The sequence below is a fragment of the Protopterus annectens genome, chromosome 2.part0 (assembly GCF_019279795.1).
Source record: "Protopterus annectens isolate FY-2018-M chromosome 2.part0, PAN1.0, whole genome shotgun sequence".
NCBI lineage: Eukaryota > Metazoa > Chordata > Ceratodontiformes > Protopteridae > Protopterus > Protopterus annectens.
In genome coordinates, this window is record NC_056728.1 from 1,390,635,161 (window position 1) to 1,390,653,847 (window position 18,687).

At 44.0% G+C, this 18,687-nt stretch overlaps 1 protein-coding gene across 1 annotated transcript in view; it reads left to right on the forward strand.

The window, feature by feature from the left end:
- Window positions 1-18,687, forward strand: part of HADHA (hydroxyacyl-CoA dehydrogenase trifunctional multienzyme complex subunit alpha) — a 1,198,456-nt gene that overhangs the window by 658,525 nt on the left and 521,244 nt on the right. The window contains exon 12 of the mRNA XM_044061612.1: window positions 13,205-13,339. Coding sequence (XP_043917547.1) covers window positions 13,205-13,339 — 135 coding nt within the window. The remainder of the gene's footprint in view (window positions 1-13,204; window positions 13,340-18,687) is intronic.

Here is an 18,687-nt window from a genome sequence, read left to right on the forward strand (position 1 = left end):
CTATCATATGTCTGCCATACATTTTAACTAATATATCTGTCTAATTCTTTAAAGGAATAGATTCTAACTTATTTTTAAAGGCAGGGGAATTCCACCATCAAACTCTAAAGTGAAAAGAATTTTTCACAAACCTATTTTTACATTTCTCCCATAAGTTTTCCATTTCTAATCCCCTCTCATTATTCACCCTTGATATACCTATGTTTGCCACGTACTTTTCTGAATGAATATAGTTTACATGGAAATTAAATATCCCCTTAGTTTTCAATTAGACATAGATTATTATCTGTTTTAATCAATTAATTTAACTCTCCTCTAAAGCTTTTAATCTGCCATGTAAAATACATAATCCTTTCTTGGGTTTTAGCCTGTATCAAATTACGCATACATTCCCATCATATTCAATCATTTGTCTTGTAACAGCTTTATGAATAGGGACTGATCCAACCCTGTCCCTGCTGACAGTAGTTTTCAAAATATTCCTTATTTCATAGTAACATCTTCTGATGTTGTCCATCTGATGCGAGTCAACATTTAACTTGCTATCTTAATTCCCAAGTCTTTAATATCAGCCACAGCATTTAATACAACATCATTCAGAGAATAGAGGGTAACCTAAATTGTTACTTCCATAATGCGTAATACAAGTCATCTTCAAATTTAAATTCCGTATTAGTTTTTGCCCTTGTGAATAATTCATACAAATGTCTGTGCTATACTTTCTTCTGTAAAAGTCATTACTACCCTTATTTCAGAGTCGTCAGTATATGTGCTCATCCTCGACCCATAAACAGATGGGAGAGAAGACCCCAACAAAACAGTCCTGGAACTCATCTCTGAGGTATACCAGAGTCATCAGTTTTTGATCCAGAATAAAAGTATCCCCTAATCTTATCCCACTGGATCGATAACAGTTTTTTACTCGTCTTACTACATACTGGTTTAAATTGTATCCTGTTGTCACTGTAATTTACTTTGTTAGAAGAGATCAAATGAAATTCCTTGGCCATATCCAGGTAAATAACATCCACAGGGAACTCATTACCCAGTACTTCCCACAATGGTTGGTAAAAAGACAGTAGACTTATAACACAGGATCTTCCTTGGGTAAAAAAGTGCTGAGTGAGATCCATGATTGAACCTAATGAATACAATATACATTTAGAGAGCACTCTGTCAACTCTTTCCTAATATAAATGTTAGGCTAATTTCCTTATAGTTTAGGAATAGAGATGATTGTTGCCACTTTCCATTGTCTGGGTATATATCCTGTTTCAAAAGATCTTTGAAGTAGTGCTACCAAACAAGGTGAAATAGTTTTAAAAAGTAGACTTAAGAAGATATCCATTAAGCCATCTTGCCCAGCTGTGGACACGCACTTCTCTGGGGGGGATCACCTCAATAACCTTTTTAGCTGTTTTTTTTATTTCTAGTGCTGCTGCTGCCCTCTGACTGGGTGGAACATCGGAGATTTTCTTTGAAACTGACAGGGGGGGGGTTTGGGAAAATGGTGTTGTACAACCTCTGAATATTACCCTCCGCACCCAAGAAACTTTTGTGATTTCTAGCCAGGCTCTCTGATTCAGGGATAGAAGACCACCAACTGCCTACAGAGATGGACAGTGAGGCCTCCATCCAGGAACGTTGACAGGATCTGTCAGAGGAGGATTCTCTATAACTCTGACTATATGGACCATCTCTGCTGTGGGGATGGCATCTTTCATTTGAATTCCCCCCTCCGCCCTTGGGGGAAGTCTCTCCACATGCAGTTTGAAAAGGGTACCTGGGATTTCTTGAACCACATTTTTCTACCCCCTCTTTGGTTTCTAGAAAAGGACAATTGAAAAACAGAAAAATGTACGCCCACAGCAGACAGGGTTTTCCCTTCATGCTCATACCTAGAGTGACTGTCTTTCACTTTGTGGACAAATACAATGAGGTTCCGTCAAAGGGTGTATTGACAAAAGACAATTTGAAGGGTTCTGCAAAATGACACAAGCGCATCTAATGAAAATGGCTGAATTCACCACCCATGAGGTGCCTTCAGCAGCATGAGAGAAGACTCATGGATGGATCAGAAATAGACTGAAGTGTAGTCAACTGTGAGGAAATGGTACTGCCTTCCTCTGACAATATGGTCCCAGAGAGAAATTTGGTAAGCTCATTTTATCAAATCTCTCTGAAGTCTTGTGAAATGTGCCAAATAATTCAGCGACTTAAGTGTGAAGGTCGCTGAAGCATTGACACACTTCGCAAATTTGTCCAGTGCCCTAGACTCCTTGTTAGGGGGGTGGACAGAGGAACTTTGTTCTGCCAGTTCCTTTCTAGTGCCAGCCGCCACGACCATGACATCAAGTACTCCTTTACTCCAGTGTGGTCGACCTTTAGGTGGTGCAAGGATCCTGTAAGGTCTCTCGGGTATAGGCTTAGCTGGATCTGGCTCCTTCCATGCCAGTCAAGAAATTAAATCTATGAATTAATTGTCATGCGGAGTCATCCTGGAGGTAAACTGGCCAGACTAAAAGGCCTCCAAAAGCACTTATTCCTCTTGGGAAGGGTTATCAGGGGACCAATCACCCCTTTGTTTGAAGAGCACTAAGATGTCCCCAAATGAGACGACACTGGGTAATGATCTGGGGGACCTCATCAAAATCAGTGTCTTAAGCGAGTCCAAGTGCCTCCTTTTGCACTTTCTCTTCCGAGGGACCTCCTTGGTGGGATGCTCCATGGAGGTATTGGAAGAGATACATATACCTTGCTAGGTGGTCTGGAGACTGGCTCAAACTGGCTCTCGATGCAGAATTGAATGAGCCAGAGAAGTTGGAACTTTATTCAGGATTCTTTTTAGTGCCAAAAAAGACAGGGAACTTGAGACCAATTTTGGATCTCAGCTGACTAAATGAGTCTGTTCAGTATGCAACGTTCTTGATGGTCACAGTTCAGTCCATTCTTCCATTTCTGCACAAGGACGACTGAATGTGTTCGATAGATCTTCAGGATTCATACTATCATATCAAAATGAACAGGCAATCCAGAAGATATCTGCTTTTCTGGCTAGGAGCCAGTCATTACCAGTTCAGAGCACTGCCTTTTGGTCTCATCACAGCTCCCAGGGTGTTCAAGTGCGTGGCAGTCATAGCAGCTCATCTCAGTCTGCTGGGATTCAGTTTGTGTCCATACCTGGACGACTGGCTCCTTACCCCTCCAACCAGCATCAATTAATAGAGGGAAGGAATTACTTTCTCCAGCTGTGCTCTCAATACAACCAATCAAATAACTTTTCTCCCTCAATCTTTGATTCATACCATTTAATTCCAGGTCAAAAATTATTCAGAATTCTTCCCTACCAGCATGTCTGATACTCCAAACATTGGGATCCATGTAATCGGCAGTCACTCTTGTACCACTGGAAAGGTTCCATATGAAAATCTTCCAATGGACACTTGCAACTCAATGGTCTGTTCTCCAATACCCATTATCCAACCCAGTCAAGATAACTCAAGCTTGCAAGAATTACCCTCTCTGGTGGATTTATTCCAGTCAACTGCAAGAAGGCTATCTCTTTGTTCTCCCTCAACCCAAGGCCCTAGTGACCAGGGATTGGTCTCATATCAGGTGGGGGGGGGGGGCAGTTCTTGGGAAGGATGGTCCAAGGCACATTGTTCCCCAAAGAGAGAATCAGATGGAAAGTATGTCTGTAGTCTTGCCAACTTTATGAAGAAGCTGTGAGAGAGTGGCCATGAATGATCATCTCCAATAATTTTCTGATAGTGCACATCCCCGGGAAGTCCAGTGTAATTGCAAACAAGTTAGGTAGGTCCATTTTAATGCTCAAGTGTTCTCTTAATATCAACGTGGTGGAGAATTTCAATTGATGGGGCCAACCATGCTGTGATCTATTCGCTTCTCCCCTCAACAAGTGCAGCTGGCTGTTTGCCCTGATCCCCGCAGCGGGAGAGTTCCCGAGGGCTGCTCTACTTCATGATTGGTCCTCCAGTCTCCTTTTTGCTTATTCCCCATTACTCCTCATTCCCAAATTTCTCCAGAAAGCATCTTGATTGAAGAGCACAGTTATCCTTATTGCCCCTTACTGGCCTCATCAGATCTGGTTTCCTTTCTTTTGGCCTCATCTTCTACATCCAGCTCCAGACCACCTATCTCATCCGACATGCATGACTCGTACAGCTGTTTCAGGCCTCAAGTTAATTGCATCGTTTCTCCAGTTCTGTTGATTACTAGATGGCGCAGGCTGTCTTCCTCCGTATGTCATATGTTATCTTCCCCTAAAGCTTCTGCTAGGAAAATTTATAAAAGTAAATGGAAAAGGTTTGATTCTTGGGCCCACAAAAAGAATTTAGACCCTTTTTCAGCACCAGTATCAAGGGTTCTTGACTTTTAGCTACAATTTTCAGTGAAGGTGCCAGCTGCTCAACTATGAGTATAGTTAGCAGCCATTTCCAACTTTCACATAGGAATGAATAATTCTACTTTAGCCCCCTCTAAACCTCCCAGAGGACCCTACCTACTTATACCTCCTATAAAAAAAAAAATACTACTCCTCTTTCGGATCTTAATATTGTTCTTCAGACCTCGACTCAACCCCCATTTGAACCATCAGCTAGGTCTGATCTGAAAATTTTGACCTGGAAAAAACTCTTCCTAGTTGCTGTTACTTTTGCCAGAAGAGTATCTGAACTTCAAGCACTGTCCTCTAAACCTCTTTTTTTCACAAGGACAGGGCTTCTTTGAGAATTAATCCTTCCATTTAATCAAAGGTGGTGTTGGAATCTGATACTAATCAGGTCATCAATCTCCCAGTCTTTTCCAACTTGTCGAACAAAGGAGAATATGCGTTGCATCGTTTGGATGTCCATAGACCGTTATATTTCTACCATCACAGAACCAGAAAGTTGAGAAAATCTTAATGGTTTCCTTTTCTGATTCATAACTAGGCAAATCAGTATCTCTAAAGTGACTTTGGGCAAGTAGTTAACTGACTATATTATGAAAAAATTGGGGTGGCCTTTACCAAAGCCTCCAAAAGTCCATTCCACAAGGTCTATGGTGACTTCATCACCCTTTTTGTCTAGAATTTCCTTGAATATTTGTGCAGCTGTAACTTGGGCTAATCCTCATACCTTTATTGCCCATTGCAAATTGGATGTCATCTGTAGGGGAAGAGCAGCCTTTGGCTAAGCTGTCCTTCAGAATATCCTCCGTTAGATAGGTAACAGGGGACTCTGTCCAAACTGTTGAGGAATTAGTGAAAATGACATTAGATAAAAAAGTTATGTACTTACCATAACTTTCCATATGTATTGCTCATTTTCATTCTTCCTCAGCTTCCCACCCATCTACCCCCTCCTTGTGGATCCCCTGGATAGATCAGAGTTTTGTGGAGGAACCTCTGTTCCTTGTTTGAGCTCCAGTTTCTATTACTTTCTTAATTTCTATTGCTTTATATATGTTTATGGACTGCAAACTAGATCTGACGTATGCTAAGTGGCTGAAGCATTATGGGTAAAGGGAGGAGCTCGAGAGTTGAAGTATTCTATGATCTGGAAGAAGCAGCCCAGTCAGATCTGGAGGTTGGATTGAACCCAACTTTTGAGGAATAATGAAAATGGACAACACAGATGGAGCATTATGGTGAGTACATAACCGTTTTGTCCCAGTAATCAGGTTGGAGAAACAGATGAACTAGGATACAGAAGTCATTTATTTGCCATAACACTGTATCGTTTACAACCTAGTACATCCAATACACCACCACCACTTTCTTCTACCTTCCAGATTTTGTGGTTTCCATATATTTTTAGATTATGATGCTAGGGTTTTCCTGTGAGGTGATGGGCAAACTCTTTCTGAATCTTGTGGGAGAGCAGGGCATTGAAAGAGCAACGTTCAGGGATTTGAAGGTGAGAGCAGTGGCAGATGACTGGATCAGATCTGATAAGCAGCTCCAGTCCCAAAAGCTGCATCAGGTAGGCTAGGATGAAAATAACCTAGCATTATAATAAGCACATAACCTCCATTTGTATTGTCTGTTGAAAATAGTTGTTGGTTAAAGGGACTGGGCAAAGTTTGGAAGTTGATCAGTTGATATAGAAAAAAAACATTGTATTAAGCAATTTTGTAGCGCACTGTCAAATAGTCCAATTTTTGGTTATGTATTTTAAATGCTGGCTGTCTGGAGAGTTTACAGTAGTTTAAATGCACAAATAAGCTTCTAAAGGATGTTACAGAAGCCAGTGTACAGTCTAAAAGTGAACCGTGGACAGGGATTGTAAAGTATGTAATAAAATGAATGATTGGGACGTAGCTCAAAAAAATGTCCAAGATGAAATTTTAATTGTATATATAGGGGAAGGGGGCAAGTTGAAGCATTGCCAGCAGCAAAAGTTAAGTTAATTTCACTGGAGTTAAGTTGAAAAACTATTGCAAGAAAGCACTGAATGCCCATCTTTGCAGGGACGTAAACAGGAGTGATGCCATGGTACAAGGTATGTACCATAAGCAGTATAAGGGATTGCTGGCAGAACTTGCATGTACATACACTGGGAAAGAAAGAAGGGGGGGGGTGATTTACATGCATCTTAAAAGCCATTAAAATTCAGAGGATACCTTATTTGAGAAGGATTTGTATTGCAGAGGAGCAGAGAGTTGCAAATTAAGAGGATTAATAAAAAGGCGTGAAATTTCTTTTTGGAGAGTTTTGTAAAAGCTAACCTCTCTCAAACTTTTGATTCGGCAACAGTGCTAGAACACAGGATGACACGCATAAAATTCAAGCTGTAATAAAAAGAAAGAGAACATGCATTTTATACAAAGGCCACATATTAATGGAATGGGTAAAAACCGCAGTGTGGTTGTACTACCAAAGTGGTCCTTACTGGTTTTCACTTTTATGTATTTTTGTGTAGGTTATTTTTTTCTGTGCCTGCCAGCCATTAAGCATGCTCTTGATCAGACACTGCCTTTTTGTTCCACTGCTCCAGTGATTTAACCCTGCACTGAGGTGCTTGCTTTCTAAGACAATCATTCATTTAACCATGAGGGTGCTTTGTGCTGTCACTGTCAACATCCTTGTTAATGCAGCATTATCTTTTTTTCCTGTGACCTAACCCTACTTCCTGAATAATGATGGTGTGAACAGTGGTGTTCCCTTGCAAGGGCACACTTACTGTGAAGGTTTACCACCAACTGGTGACTTGGTGAGCCCAGTGCCTGACTACAGGCCACTGTCTACATTACTTCTCTTCTAAGGGATAGTTTCAGTGTGTGCATATGCCTTCACCCATCCTATCTGCCAGTACAGTTAAGCGCCCAAGCCATTAGTTTAACTCCTGTCATTTTAGTGGACAGGTTATTCCTCTGTGTCATGAATGCCACTTGTAATTGTATGTATTATTGCCTTTTGACTGAGATGTTCTCAAGATGTCCTTCAAGGATGCATCTGCAGTCCTTACAAATGGGTTGTCCTGGCCTCAGGCAGCCCTTCGGTCGGCCGGATTCTAAAGTCTGGCTCTGGCCTCGGCTGATGTCGCACTTCACCCGACGTCATAGCTGCAGTTCAGCGGGTATAAAGGCATCAGCCGACGCCATTTTCCTCAGTCTTTCTTGCCGCATGGCGCCCGGAGCAGAAGCTGTTCGCAAGTGCCGGTCGGTCAGAACCAGAGATTACTACTACCGAAGACTTCTAAAAAGCTAAGTACCCCGTTGGGGACTCTTTCTTGCCTCAGCCGATGTCAGAAAAAGTGAATAACTGTTTAACTTGTGGGAAACAAATACCTCATAAAGATTTCCACTCTTACTGCCTACCTTGTTTAGGCCCAGACCACGACGTAGCAGCTTGTCTAGCCTGTGCTTCTTTCAACCGACGGACGCTTAGACGTCGGTCGGAATTTGCTGAGGAGTTTTTCGGCTCCGCTTTTGCTTACAATATGCCGTCGGAAACTCCGACTTCGCAATTAACTAAAAAGCACAAGGAAAAGGACCGACACTCGCGGTCCGCGGTTTCGGCCGAAACCGCGGTTAAGTCAACCACGAGTGTCTCGGTTTTGGCTGAAACCGAGTCCTCGGTTCTTCCTTCGGCCGAAAGCTTGCCTCCTACCGAGGCCTCATCCAGCATGGCTGAATCTGCTACTGAAATCCCACCTGCTCTTGCAGGTTCACAGGATTTATCTGATACTATACCTTTAGATATATCTACTCCTGCACATGGAGCTGCTAGGCCCCCTGTATCCATGTCGATTAAGGCCTTTGCCAGGGCTAAAGCAGCAAAATCTACCAAATCTGTGCCTGCTAAGACCCCCTCTCACAGGCCTAGCCCTAGTTCTCAAATGCTTAGTCTAGCAGAGGATCTCATTTCTCTGATCCGGGGATCCCAGCCTCACCCTGACAGGGCCTCTCACCCACCTCCAGAGAAGAGGCCTAGAGCAGAGCCCCCTGAGCCAGTTTCTTCTGATTACTCCTCTGATGATTCAGATAATACAAACCCTCCAGAGGGCCCTTATTCTCCTTATGAGGACTCTGATGCAGAAGACTCCATTCCTTCTGCCTCTCTGCCTGAGGAATTTTCTTTTGGGGAAACCTTGCATGCTATGAGGGAACAATTTCAATGGCAGGGCCAGGATTTTTCAGACTCTAGGAAAAGGCTTAGGACCTTTTTGCATTTGCCACAGCATAGGCCTTTAGCCATTCCTCCAGTACTCACTGTTGTGGATGATGCATTTAATGATGCTTGTACTGCTCCTGATTCTCTTCCTCCGGCCCCTGCTAAGCCCGACAGGTACTACAGGGTTCCGGATGCACATTATCATTTGTATAAGGCTCCTTTTGCAGATCCTGAAACTATCTCCCAGGGACCCAAGGCTGTAGCAGCTACCTCTGCAAAGAACCCCCTCCCCTCTGAAAGGGAATCTAGGGCCTTAGAGAGATGGGGTAAAAAAGTTTACACTTCTGCTACTCTTTCGGCTAGGGCCTTAAACTGTCAATTCCACATGATTCAGTATCAGGAATTTATGTTAGATCAGTTAACTAAAAAACTGTCCTCGTCTGAACCATTAGACAAAAAATCTGTTCAGGAAATGGTACATAACATTCAGCAGGTCAGTAATCATTCCTTAAAATGCGGCTATGATGCACTGGAGGCTTCCTTTAGATCAGCTATGACTGGTACAGTGATCAGAAGGCATGCATGGTTAAAAGAGCAGTCCTTACCAGACCATGTTAAATCAAAGCTCCTGGATGCTCCCATGGATAAGCTCAATTTGTTTGGCTCCCTGCACAGCAGGTGCTGAAGAAGGTGGAAGAGAAAGCAAAATCTGTCCAGACAGTCAAGGATTTCTTACAGGTCCAGCCTCCAAGGTTTAGTAGGAACTGGCCTTCCAAGAATTGGTCCTTTCCAGACACCTCCAGAGCTCAGAGAGGCAGGAATAGGCTCAAGAGGCAGGGGTCAATCCAGAGGTGCTTACAGGGGACGCCAGTGGCAGCCTAACAACCAGCGGTACTGCCACAGATCCAGCCACCACCACTTCCACAGGACAATCACAGTGACTTGGCTCTGAGACCGCCTACCAGGGAACAACTAGAAGCACCCTTAGGCGGAAAGCTAGCCTTATTTTCAGTAAACTGGCATCACATCACAGGAGACAAATGGATTTTACAGACAATAGACCAAGGATACAGGTTTCACTTCCATACTCTACCAAGGAAGAGAGGAATGCCAAACCTACCTCCAAATCAGAAGACAAAAGCTCTAGAACAAATACACCACTTACTAAGGATGAGAGCTATAGAAAGGGTACAGTCTATGGAACAAGGGCAAGGATTTTACTCCAGACTTTTCCTGGTGCCAAGAAAAGAAAACCAATGGAGACCTATTGTCGACCTGTCCGCTCTAAACACATACCTCATTGTTCCAAAATTCAAAATGCTGACCCTACAGCAGCTTCTTCCCATGCTGGGCAAGGAGTCTTGGCTGGTAACTCTAGATCTCAAGGAGGCATACCTGCACGTCCCCATACGACCAAATTGCAGAAGATACCTCAGATTTCTTGCAGGATCAGAGCATTATCAATTCTCAGCATTGCCCTTTGGCTTATCTACTGCCAGAGTATTCACGAAATGCCTGGCATCAGTAATTGCTCATTGCAGGCTTCAGGGAATTCAAATTTACCCTTACCTGGACGACTGCCTGTTACAAGCGGACAACAAAAACAAATTAGAAAAAGATTTGGAAAAGGTCATTCATCTACTGCAAGCCCTGGGATACACAGTCAATATAAAAAAGTCAAGGCTGATACCATCCCAAAGGATAACTTTCTTGGGTGCAGAGCTGGACACATCAAATCAAATGGCATCCCTCACAGCAGAAAAACAGAAGCACCTTCCTCTCTATTTCATGGCATTAACAAAGCAGAACCAGCTAACAGCAAGGAAAGTCCTGCAAGCCCTGGGTTACATGGCATCCTGCATAATATTGATTCCACATGCCAGACTACATATGAGGAAGTTACAATGGTACCTAAGGAATTTATGGTCTCAGCACAAGCACAGCCTAGAAACCCAAATTCCAATAATTCCATGCCTGAAGCAAGAATTCCAATGGTGGGCTCAGGCCTGTCAATCGAACAAAGGGCTGTCCTTCCACAGCACTCAACCAAGCCATGCTATCACAACGGACGCCTCAGACCTCGGTTGGGGGGCACACATGCTGGACAAGTGCATACAAGGCTTATGGACTCAAGACCAGCCTAACCTACACATAAATCAAAAGGAGATGCTGGCAGTAAAACTGGCAATTCAGACATTCAGACCATTTCTTCGACAGGGTCAATTGCTGATAAGGACGGACAACACCACAGTTATGTGGTACATCAACAAACAGGGAGGCACACATTCATACCCTCTATGCCGGATGGCAATGGACCTCTGGAATGTGGCCCTGAGCTTCAACATTCAGTTACAAGCAATATTTGTACCAGGAAAAGAAAATATACTAGCAGACATCCTAAGCAGAACTACCACGGATGCCCACGAATGGATGCTACATCCAGACATCTTCAAATCCATTACAGGGAAATGGGGACTACCAGAAATAGACTTATTCGCATCCCCACACAACCACCAATTGAAAAAATTCTGCACGAGGGCATACCACCCACTTGCTTGGAAGGTGGACTCTCTATCTTTCAGTTGGAAAAACCTGACAGCATATGCATTCCCACCTCTTCCTTTGATGCACAAGGTGCTATTGAAGATCAAAGAAGACCGTCCAAGGATCATCCTGATAGCTCCAGACTGGCCGAGGCAGCATTGGTACCCATTACTGAGGAGCATGTCTCGGGAACAAATATGGCCTCTGCCCCTAGTTCCCTTACTGTTAACACAGAACAACTTCAAAACCCTGCATCCAAACCTGAAAACACTGCAGCTGGCTGCCTGGAACATTGCATAGGACAAAATAACCCAAATTTATCTCAAAGGGTTAAAGACATTATCTTGGAGGCTCGCAGACCCTCAACGAGAAAAACTTATTCAGCAAAATGGAAAAGATATCTCATTTGGAGTGCAACAAAAGGAGTGGATGCATCATTGGCAAACATAGCTAACATCCTGGAATATTTAGCAGAGCTTTTCCACAATGGTTTGTCTTACTCCTCCATTAAGATTCATGCATCAGCAATTTCAGCAGAATACAACATGGATCCTCCAGTCTTTTCTCAACCTCTACTCAGTTTCTCAGAGGAATTAAAAATGTAAAACCACCAAGGAAACCACCATTGCCTACATGGGACTTAAACTTTGTGTTAGAAAAGTTAACACTCCCCCCTTTTGAACCAGCAGCAACAGCAGAATTACAGTACTTATCTTGGAAGACTGCATTCCTGCTTGCAATCACTTCAGCTAGAAGGGTTTCTGAATTACAGGCATTAATGGCAGTACAGCCCTTCCTTATCTTCCATCAGGATAGAGTGTCCATGAGAACTAATCCTACCTTTATGCCAAAAGTGGTCTCCAGAGTATCTTTAAACCAAGCAATACACCTACCAACATTCTTCCCCAATCCACAGAACAGGGGGGAAAGATTGCTGCATACCTTGGATGTACACAGACAATTGCGCTACTACCTGGACAGAACCAAGAACTATAGAAAAACTGACCAGCTTCTGGTAGCATATGCCACAGGAATGGAAGGAAAAGCAATTTCAAAACAAACAATCTCAAAATGGATAGGAAATTGCATTAGATTTTGTTACTCTTTTCATGGAAAAGCAACTCCAGAAAACATCAGACCTCATTCCACAAGGGCTACAGCCACTACTACAGCTTTCTTACGAGGAGTGGCTACCAAAGACATTTTAGAGGCTGCTACTTGGAGCTCCGTGCATACATTTGCCAAGCATTATAATCTGCCTTTATACTCCAGATCCCGAGCAGGTTTTGCCACTGCTGTTTTGCAAGGGATTTTAACTACACCATAAACTCTTAGTGCCTCCTTAGTGCCTCCTCCCCCAGTTTGGCTATGGTATTCTACCCATTTGTAAAACTGCAGATGCATCCTTGAAGGACATAGTACAGTTTTGTACCTACCATAAATGTAGATGTCCGAGAGGTATGCATCTGCAGTCAGGATTACCCACCCTCCTTCCCCTCTGTGGTACTCCTAGGGTATTTACCCATCTTGTAGCTAGCTGGGGAATCTATTATGGTGTATTTGTTTGTTTGTATATATGTACATACATGTTTATTTCTATTTGCTCTCTATTGTTTGGAAACATTTGCATTTATCCAAATTTAGCCTTCCTAGAGGGCACCTGGCATCTGGGGCAAGAAACACTTGGGAAAATGGCGTCGGCTGATGCCTTTATACCCGCTGAACTGCAGCTATGACGTCGGGTGAAGTGCGACATCAGCCGAGGCCAGAGCCAGACTTTGGAATCCGGCCGACCGAAGGGCTGCCTGAGGCCAGGACAACCCATTTGTAAGGACTGCAGATGCATACCTCTCGGACATCTACATTTATGGTAGGTACAAAACTGTACTTTTTGTGTTGTGACATTTCCTTGATGACAGACTTCTATTATGCAGCAAGTCAAATGTACTAAAGTTCTCTGTAATGATTATTATTACTAGCAACTAATGCTTTCAGTGATATTTTTAGAATGCTTCCACTTAATTTTTTTCTTCTCTTTTAAAGGACGCTTGCTGTGCTAGGAGCTGGTCTTATGGGGGCTGGGATTGCTCAAGTTTCAATCGATAAAGGTATTAAAACTATTATGAAAGACACAGCCCTTGAAGGACTGAACAGAGGACAGGATCAGATCTTTAAAGGGTATGTCATTTATATTTATTGTAATGGCAAGAGTGATATTTTTTCTATTTTTTAATGCTTAACAGATTGTCTGAATGCACTGCTTCCCAAGTTCTGGCAATTTTTTTTACCAGTAGCACAGTTCAAATATGCCCTGCTTTGTCACTGTATATGTTATTTGTGTTTTACTGTTAGTCATAACTGGTGGGGATTTCCTGCTGTGGAAGCTGGCCTGACTGCCAGAGAATTATCTCCTCCTCCTGAAATCGGAGGAAGCCGTGTCCAGCATCAGCTGGTGCCATAACCTCGGTTCTTTCTTGCTGTTGGAGCCCAGTGCAGAGTGCTAGTCAATACTTGTCGGTCTTCACCAGAGAAAAAGACTTATAAAGCTAAGTATCCTGTTGGGGAACTTCTCGTGTGTTTCTTGACTAATGTCAGAGAAATTTAATTACTGTCTTTGTTGTGGCAAGCAGACACCACACTGGGACTTTCACTCATTTTATGTAACTTATTTGGGCCCAGAACATAACGTTCCTAACTGTTGGTTCTGTGCTTGCTTTAATAGCAGAACAGTCAAGCATAGGGCTGAGATTTTAGCTAAGCAATTTAGCTACTCACTGGGGCCTTCGCATACTATGTTGGCTGCTGGTTGAGCTGAGGTTGATATCCCTAAGCATAAAAAGGAAAAGTGCCCAAAACTTAAGGTACTGGGTTTGGTGTGCTCATTTGCCATCTGCCAGTCCACTTGTGATTGAAGGCGAGATGCCTTTGCAGTCCCCTCTGGTTAACTGAGTTTGTGACACAGGCCTCTATAGAGACAAGTTTGGAGTCTGATATGCCACTAGGTCCCTCTACCTCCTTACAAGCTGAAAGACTTAGCTCTTCAGTTGGGTTTAGAGCTGCTTTGCAAATTCTGGCCTCTGACAACCACTGTAAAACCCACAAAGGGCATCTGCAGTCTCATGTCAGGAGATTGCCTCAGTTCACTGTCCTCTGGATTCAGCTGTCTGTGTTTTGGCCCTAGTGTAGATATGGCCCTCAGGTCTAAGCCTAAGGCCTCCCATAAAAAGGTTGTATCCTGCTTGCCTCAGCCAAGGCCTACCAGATTCCACTCCCAAACTCAGACCTGTCAACAAGACCTACTTAGGTTGGATAAAGATTTGCTTTCATTGGTCAGATCCAGATGCCTGTCTTCCAGGTTCTGCCCCTGAATCTTCTCCTGGTGAAAGAAAGAATTATATTTTCCACCCAAGAGTCTTTGATTCTTTTGACTCTGAGGATGATAATGATGAATCCACCTATGAGGAAGTCTTATGTATTGCTTGCTATGAAGATTCAGATTGAGGAGAATCTCCACTGCAACTACCCTACCACACACTGGTTCTTTCTGGCCTCCCAGTCTAAACCTAGACTTAGGAGACCTCTAAGGGAAAGGAGCCTAAGGCAGCACCAGAGTGCGAGACAGCGACAAGCAAATTCCAGTAGGCCTGTGGGATCCAGCCTCCAGGGAGCAATCATGACTCTTTCATGGCACTCCCTTTCCCCCTTCCCTCAAGTCTGACTCCTCCTTATCCCCTCTGACTAGGAAAATGTCTGTCCTTCAAGAACTGGACCCTCATTACTGGGATCAGTGGTTCCTGAAAATCAGCGGTTACAAACTCCAGTTCAAACAGCCTCCAATTCAGTCAGGTTTCCTTGATATTCCACTAAACCAAAAGATGGAGGCCTTAAAGCAAATTCAGCTGCTGTGGAACCAGTAACATGCTCATTACAAGGAAAGGGATCGTCCTCCAGGATTTCCCTAGTCCCCAGAAAAGGGGGGTACCTGGAGATTAATACTGAACCTGTTAAGGCCCAGCTAATTCTTGCAGGTTCACAAATTCAAATTGGTAACCATTCAGAAACCACTCCCCATGATCTCTCTCGATGCTTTCATGGTAACCTTAGATCTAAAGTATGCATACCTCCACTTTCTCGTAGAAAAATCTTGCAAGAGGTTCTTGTACATTAGAGCATCTGTGAGGCATTATCTGATGTCCTTCAAGAATGCAACTGCAGTCCTTACATATGGGTTGTCCTGCCTCAGGCAGCCCTCGGTCGGCCGGATTCCAAAGTCTGGGTCCGGCGTCGGCTGATGTCGCCTCCTCCCCGACGTCAGAGTGGCTGGGGTACAAAAGCATCAGCCGACGCCATCTTCCTCGGTCTTTCTTGCCGCGCAGTGCCCGAAGCAGAAGCAGTTCGCAAGTGCCGGTCGGCCAGCTCCTGTGTTTTCAGTTACCGAAGTCATCAAAAAGCTAAGTACCCAGTTGGGGAACCTTTTTTCTTGCCTCAGCCGATGTCAGGAAAAATTGAAAAAGTTAATAATTGTTTGTCTTGTGGTAAACAAATACCTCATAAGGACTTCCATTCTTACTGCCTTCCCTGCCTGGGCCCAGACCACGACGTCTCGGCCTGTGCTGCCTGTGCTTGCTTCAATAAGCGCACACTCAGGCGCCGGGCAGAATTTGCCGAAGACTTTTTTGGCGATAATTACGCTTATATCATGCCGTCGGAACAACCGACAACACATTTCCAAAAAACGTAAGGACCGGGACCGACATCCTCGACCCGCATTGTCCACAGATACCACGCCTAAGGCTCCCGCGAGTGCATCGGTCTCTTCGGAGGTGGTAATTCAACCGCTCCATACCGATGACACCGCTTATCCTCATACTTCGGTCCCGGAGGTTTCCCCAGTGCCGGTTGTTGATTTTCCCCCCGAAACCGAAGCACAAGATTTACCTGACACCATACCAGTGGATAAAGTCACTCCTGTACGTGGGGCAGCTAGGCCTCCGGTCTCCATGTCCATCAAAAGCCTACTCACGTGCAAAGGCTGCTAGCCAGGCTAAGGCTCATCCTCCTAAAGCTTTTTCCCAGGGCCCCTCTTCTGATAAACAGATCATGTCTCTTGCTGCAGATTTAATCTCTCTTATCAGAGGTTCTCAGGCGCATCCAGACAGAGGTTCTCAGCCGCCTGCAGATAAGAGATCTAGGACTGAGCAGACAGACACCCTCTTCCGATGAAGCCTCCAGGGATTCAGAGCACTCAGATACCCAGGAAGAATCCTTCCAGGCCTACGAGGACTCTGATGCTGAGGATTCAATCCCTTCTGCCTCTCCTCCAGAGGATTTTTCTTTCGGAGAAGTTCTCCACTCCATGAGAGAACATTTTCAGTGGCAGGGTCAGGAATTTTCTGACTCCAGGAAAAGGCTACGTACTTTCCTTAAGTTACCCCAGCACAGGCCTTTAGCTATTCCCCCAGTGTTAGATGTATTGGATGATGTATACTCAGACTCCAGTGCTTCCCCTGATTCTCTCCCTCCTGCTCCTGTCAAGACAGACAGATATTACAGGGTTCCTGAAACTCATAAGCATCTCTTTAAGGCCCATTCTGTGGATCTAGAAACTATTTCTCAGGGGCCCAAAGGAGTGGCTACTTCCTCGGCCAAAAACCCTTTGCCCGCGGACAGGGAATCTAGGTCCCTGGAGAGATGGGGCAAAAAAGTTTATACCTCTTCCACCCTTGCCATGAGGTCACTTAACTGTCTTTTTCATACTTTTAAATACCAGGATTATTTAATGGATGATTTACAGAAAAAGTTAGCCTCTCCTGAGCCTATAGATAAGAAAGGCCTTGCAGGATTTGGTTCATAACACTCAGCAGGTTAGCAATCATTTTCTTTTGTGTGGTTATGATGCATTGGAAGCTTCATGTAGGGCAGCTATGACAGGGGCCGTTATACGTAGACATGCTTGGTTGAAAGAACAGCCACTGCCAGAACATGTTAAAGTAAAGCTCCTAGATGCACCTCTAGAAAAACAGAAGCTTTTTGGTGCTAATGCACAGGATGTGTTGAAGTCTATTGAGGAAAAGGCTAAATCAGTTCAGACAGTCAAAGATTTCCTCCAGGTTCAGCCACCCAGATTCAGCAGGAATTGGCCTTCAAAGAATTGGTCCTTTCCAGACACTGACAAATTTCAAAGGGGAAAAAACAGGTGTGCTCGAGGTAGAGGGCAATACTGAGGCTCCTACAGGGGCTGCCAATGGCAACCACCAAATCAGAGAAGTGGCGCAGGGAGTTCAGCTGCACCACAGGGACAATCACAATGACTTCACTTTCACACCGCCGACCAGGGCTCAAAGGGAAGCACCTTTAGGCGGAAAATTATCCTTATTTTCAAAAAATTGGCACATCTTAAAGGACAAATGGATTCTGGACATAATAGACCCAAGGCTACAGGTTCCACTTTCATACTTTACCAACAAGACAAGGCATGCCCAACCTGCCACAAAGTCAAAGGGCAGAGGCATTAGCACAAGTTTCAAAGCTGATAAAAATCAAAGCAATAGAAAAGGTACCTCCTCAGGAACAAGGCCAGGGATTTTACTCAAGACTGTTCCTTGTTCCAAGAAAAGAAAAGCAATGGAGACCTATACTGGACTTGTCCGCTCTAAACACTTTTCTCATTGTACCAAAATTCAAAATGCTGACGCTCCAGCAACTCCTTCCCATGCTGGGCAAGGGGTCTTGGCTGGCTACTCTGGACCTCAAGGAGGCATACCTGCATGTCCCAGTCAGACACAGTTGCAGAAGATACCTCAGATTTCTTGCAGGGTCAGAGCATTATCAATTCTCAGCATTGCCTTTTGGCTTATCTACTGTGCCCAGAGTATTCATGAAATGCCTGGCATCAGTAATTGCACACTTCAGACTCCAGGGGATACAAATATACCCTTACCTGGACGACTGTCTTATACAAGCGTACAGCAAGCAAGCCTTGACAAAAAACTTGAATTATGTCATTTACTTACTACAGGCTTTGGGATACACAGTCAACTTACAAAAATCAAGACTACTGCCATCCCAGCAAATAACTTTTCTAGGAGCCAAACTAGACACAGAATCACAAATGGCTTACCTCACAGAAGAGAAGCAAGAACAATTACCACATTACTTCAAAGGCCTAGCAAAGCTCACCCAGATGACTGCAAGGAAAATCCTGCAGGCCCTGGGTTTCATGGCATCTTGCATTCTACTGGTTCCACTGGCAAGACTACACATGAGAAAATTACAATGGTACCTAAAAAGTTTATGGTCTCAACACAGCCACAATTTAGAAGCAATTATTCCACTCATTCCATGTCTACAAAGGGAATTTCTGTGGTGGGCCCAAGCAAGCCAGTTAAACAAAGATATGCCTTTCATCAAACCTCAAACAAGCCAAACCATTACAACAGACTCCTCAGACCATGGATGGGGGGGCGCACATGGAAGGCAGATTCATTCAGGGGCAATGGACCACACAGGAATTGCATCTGCACATC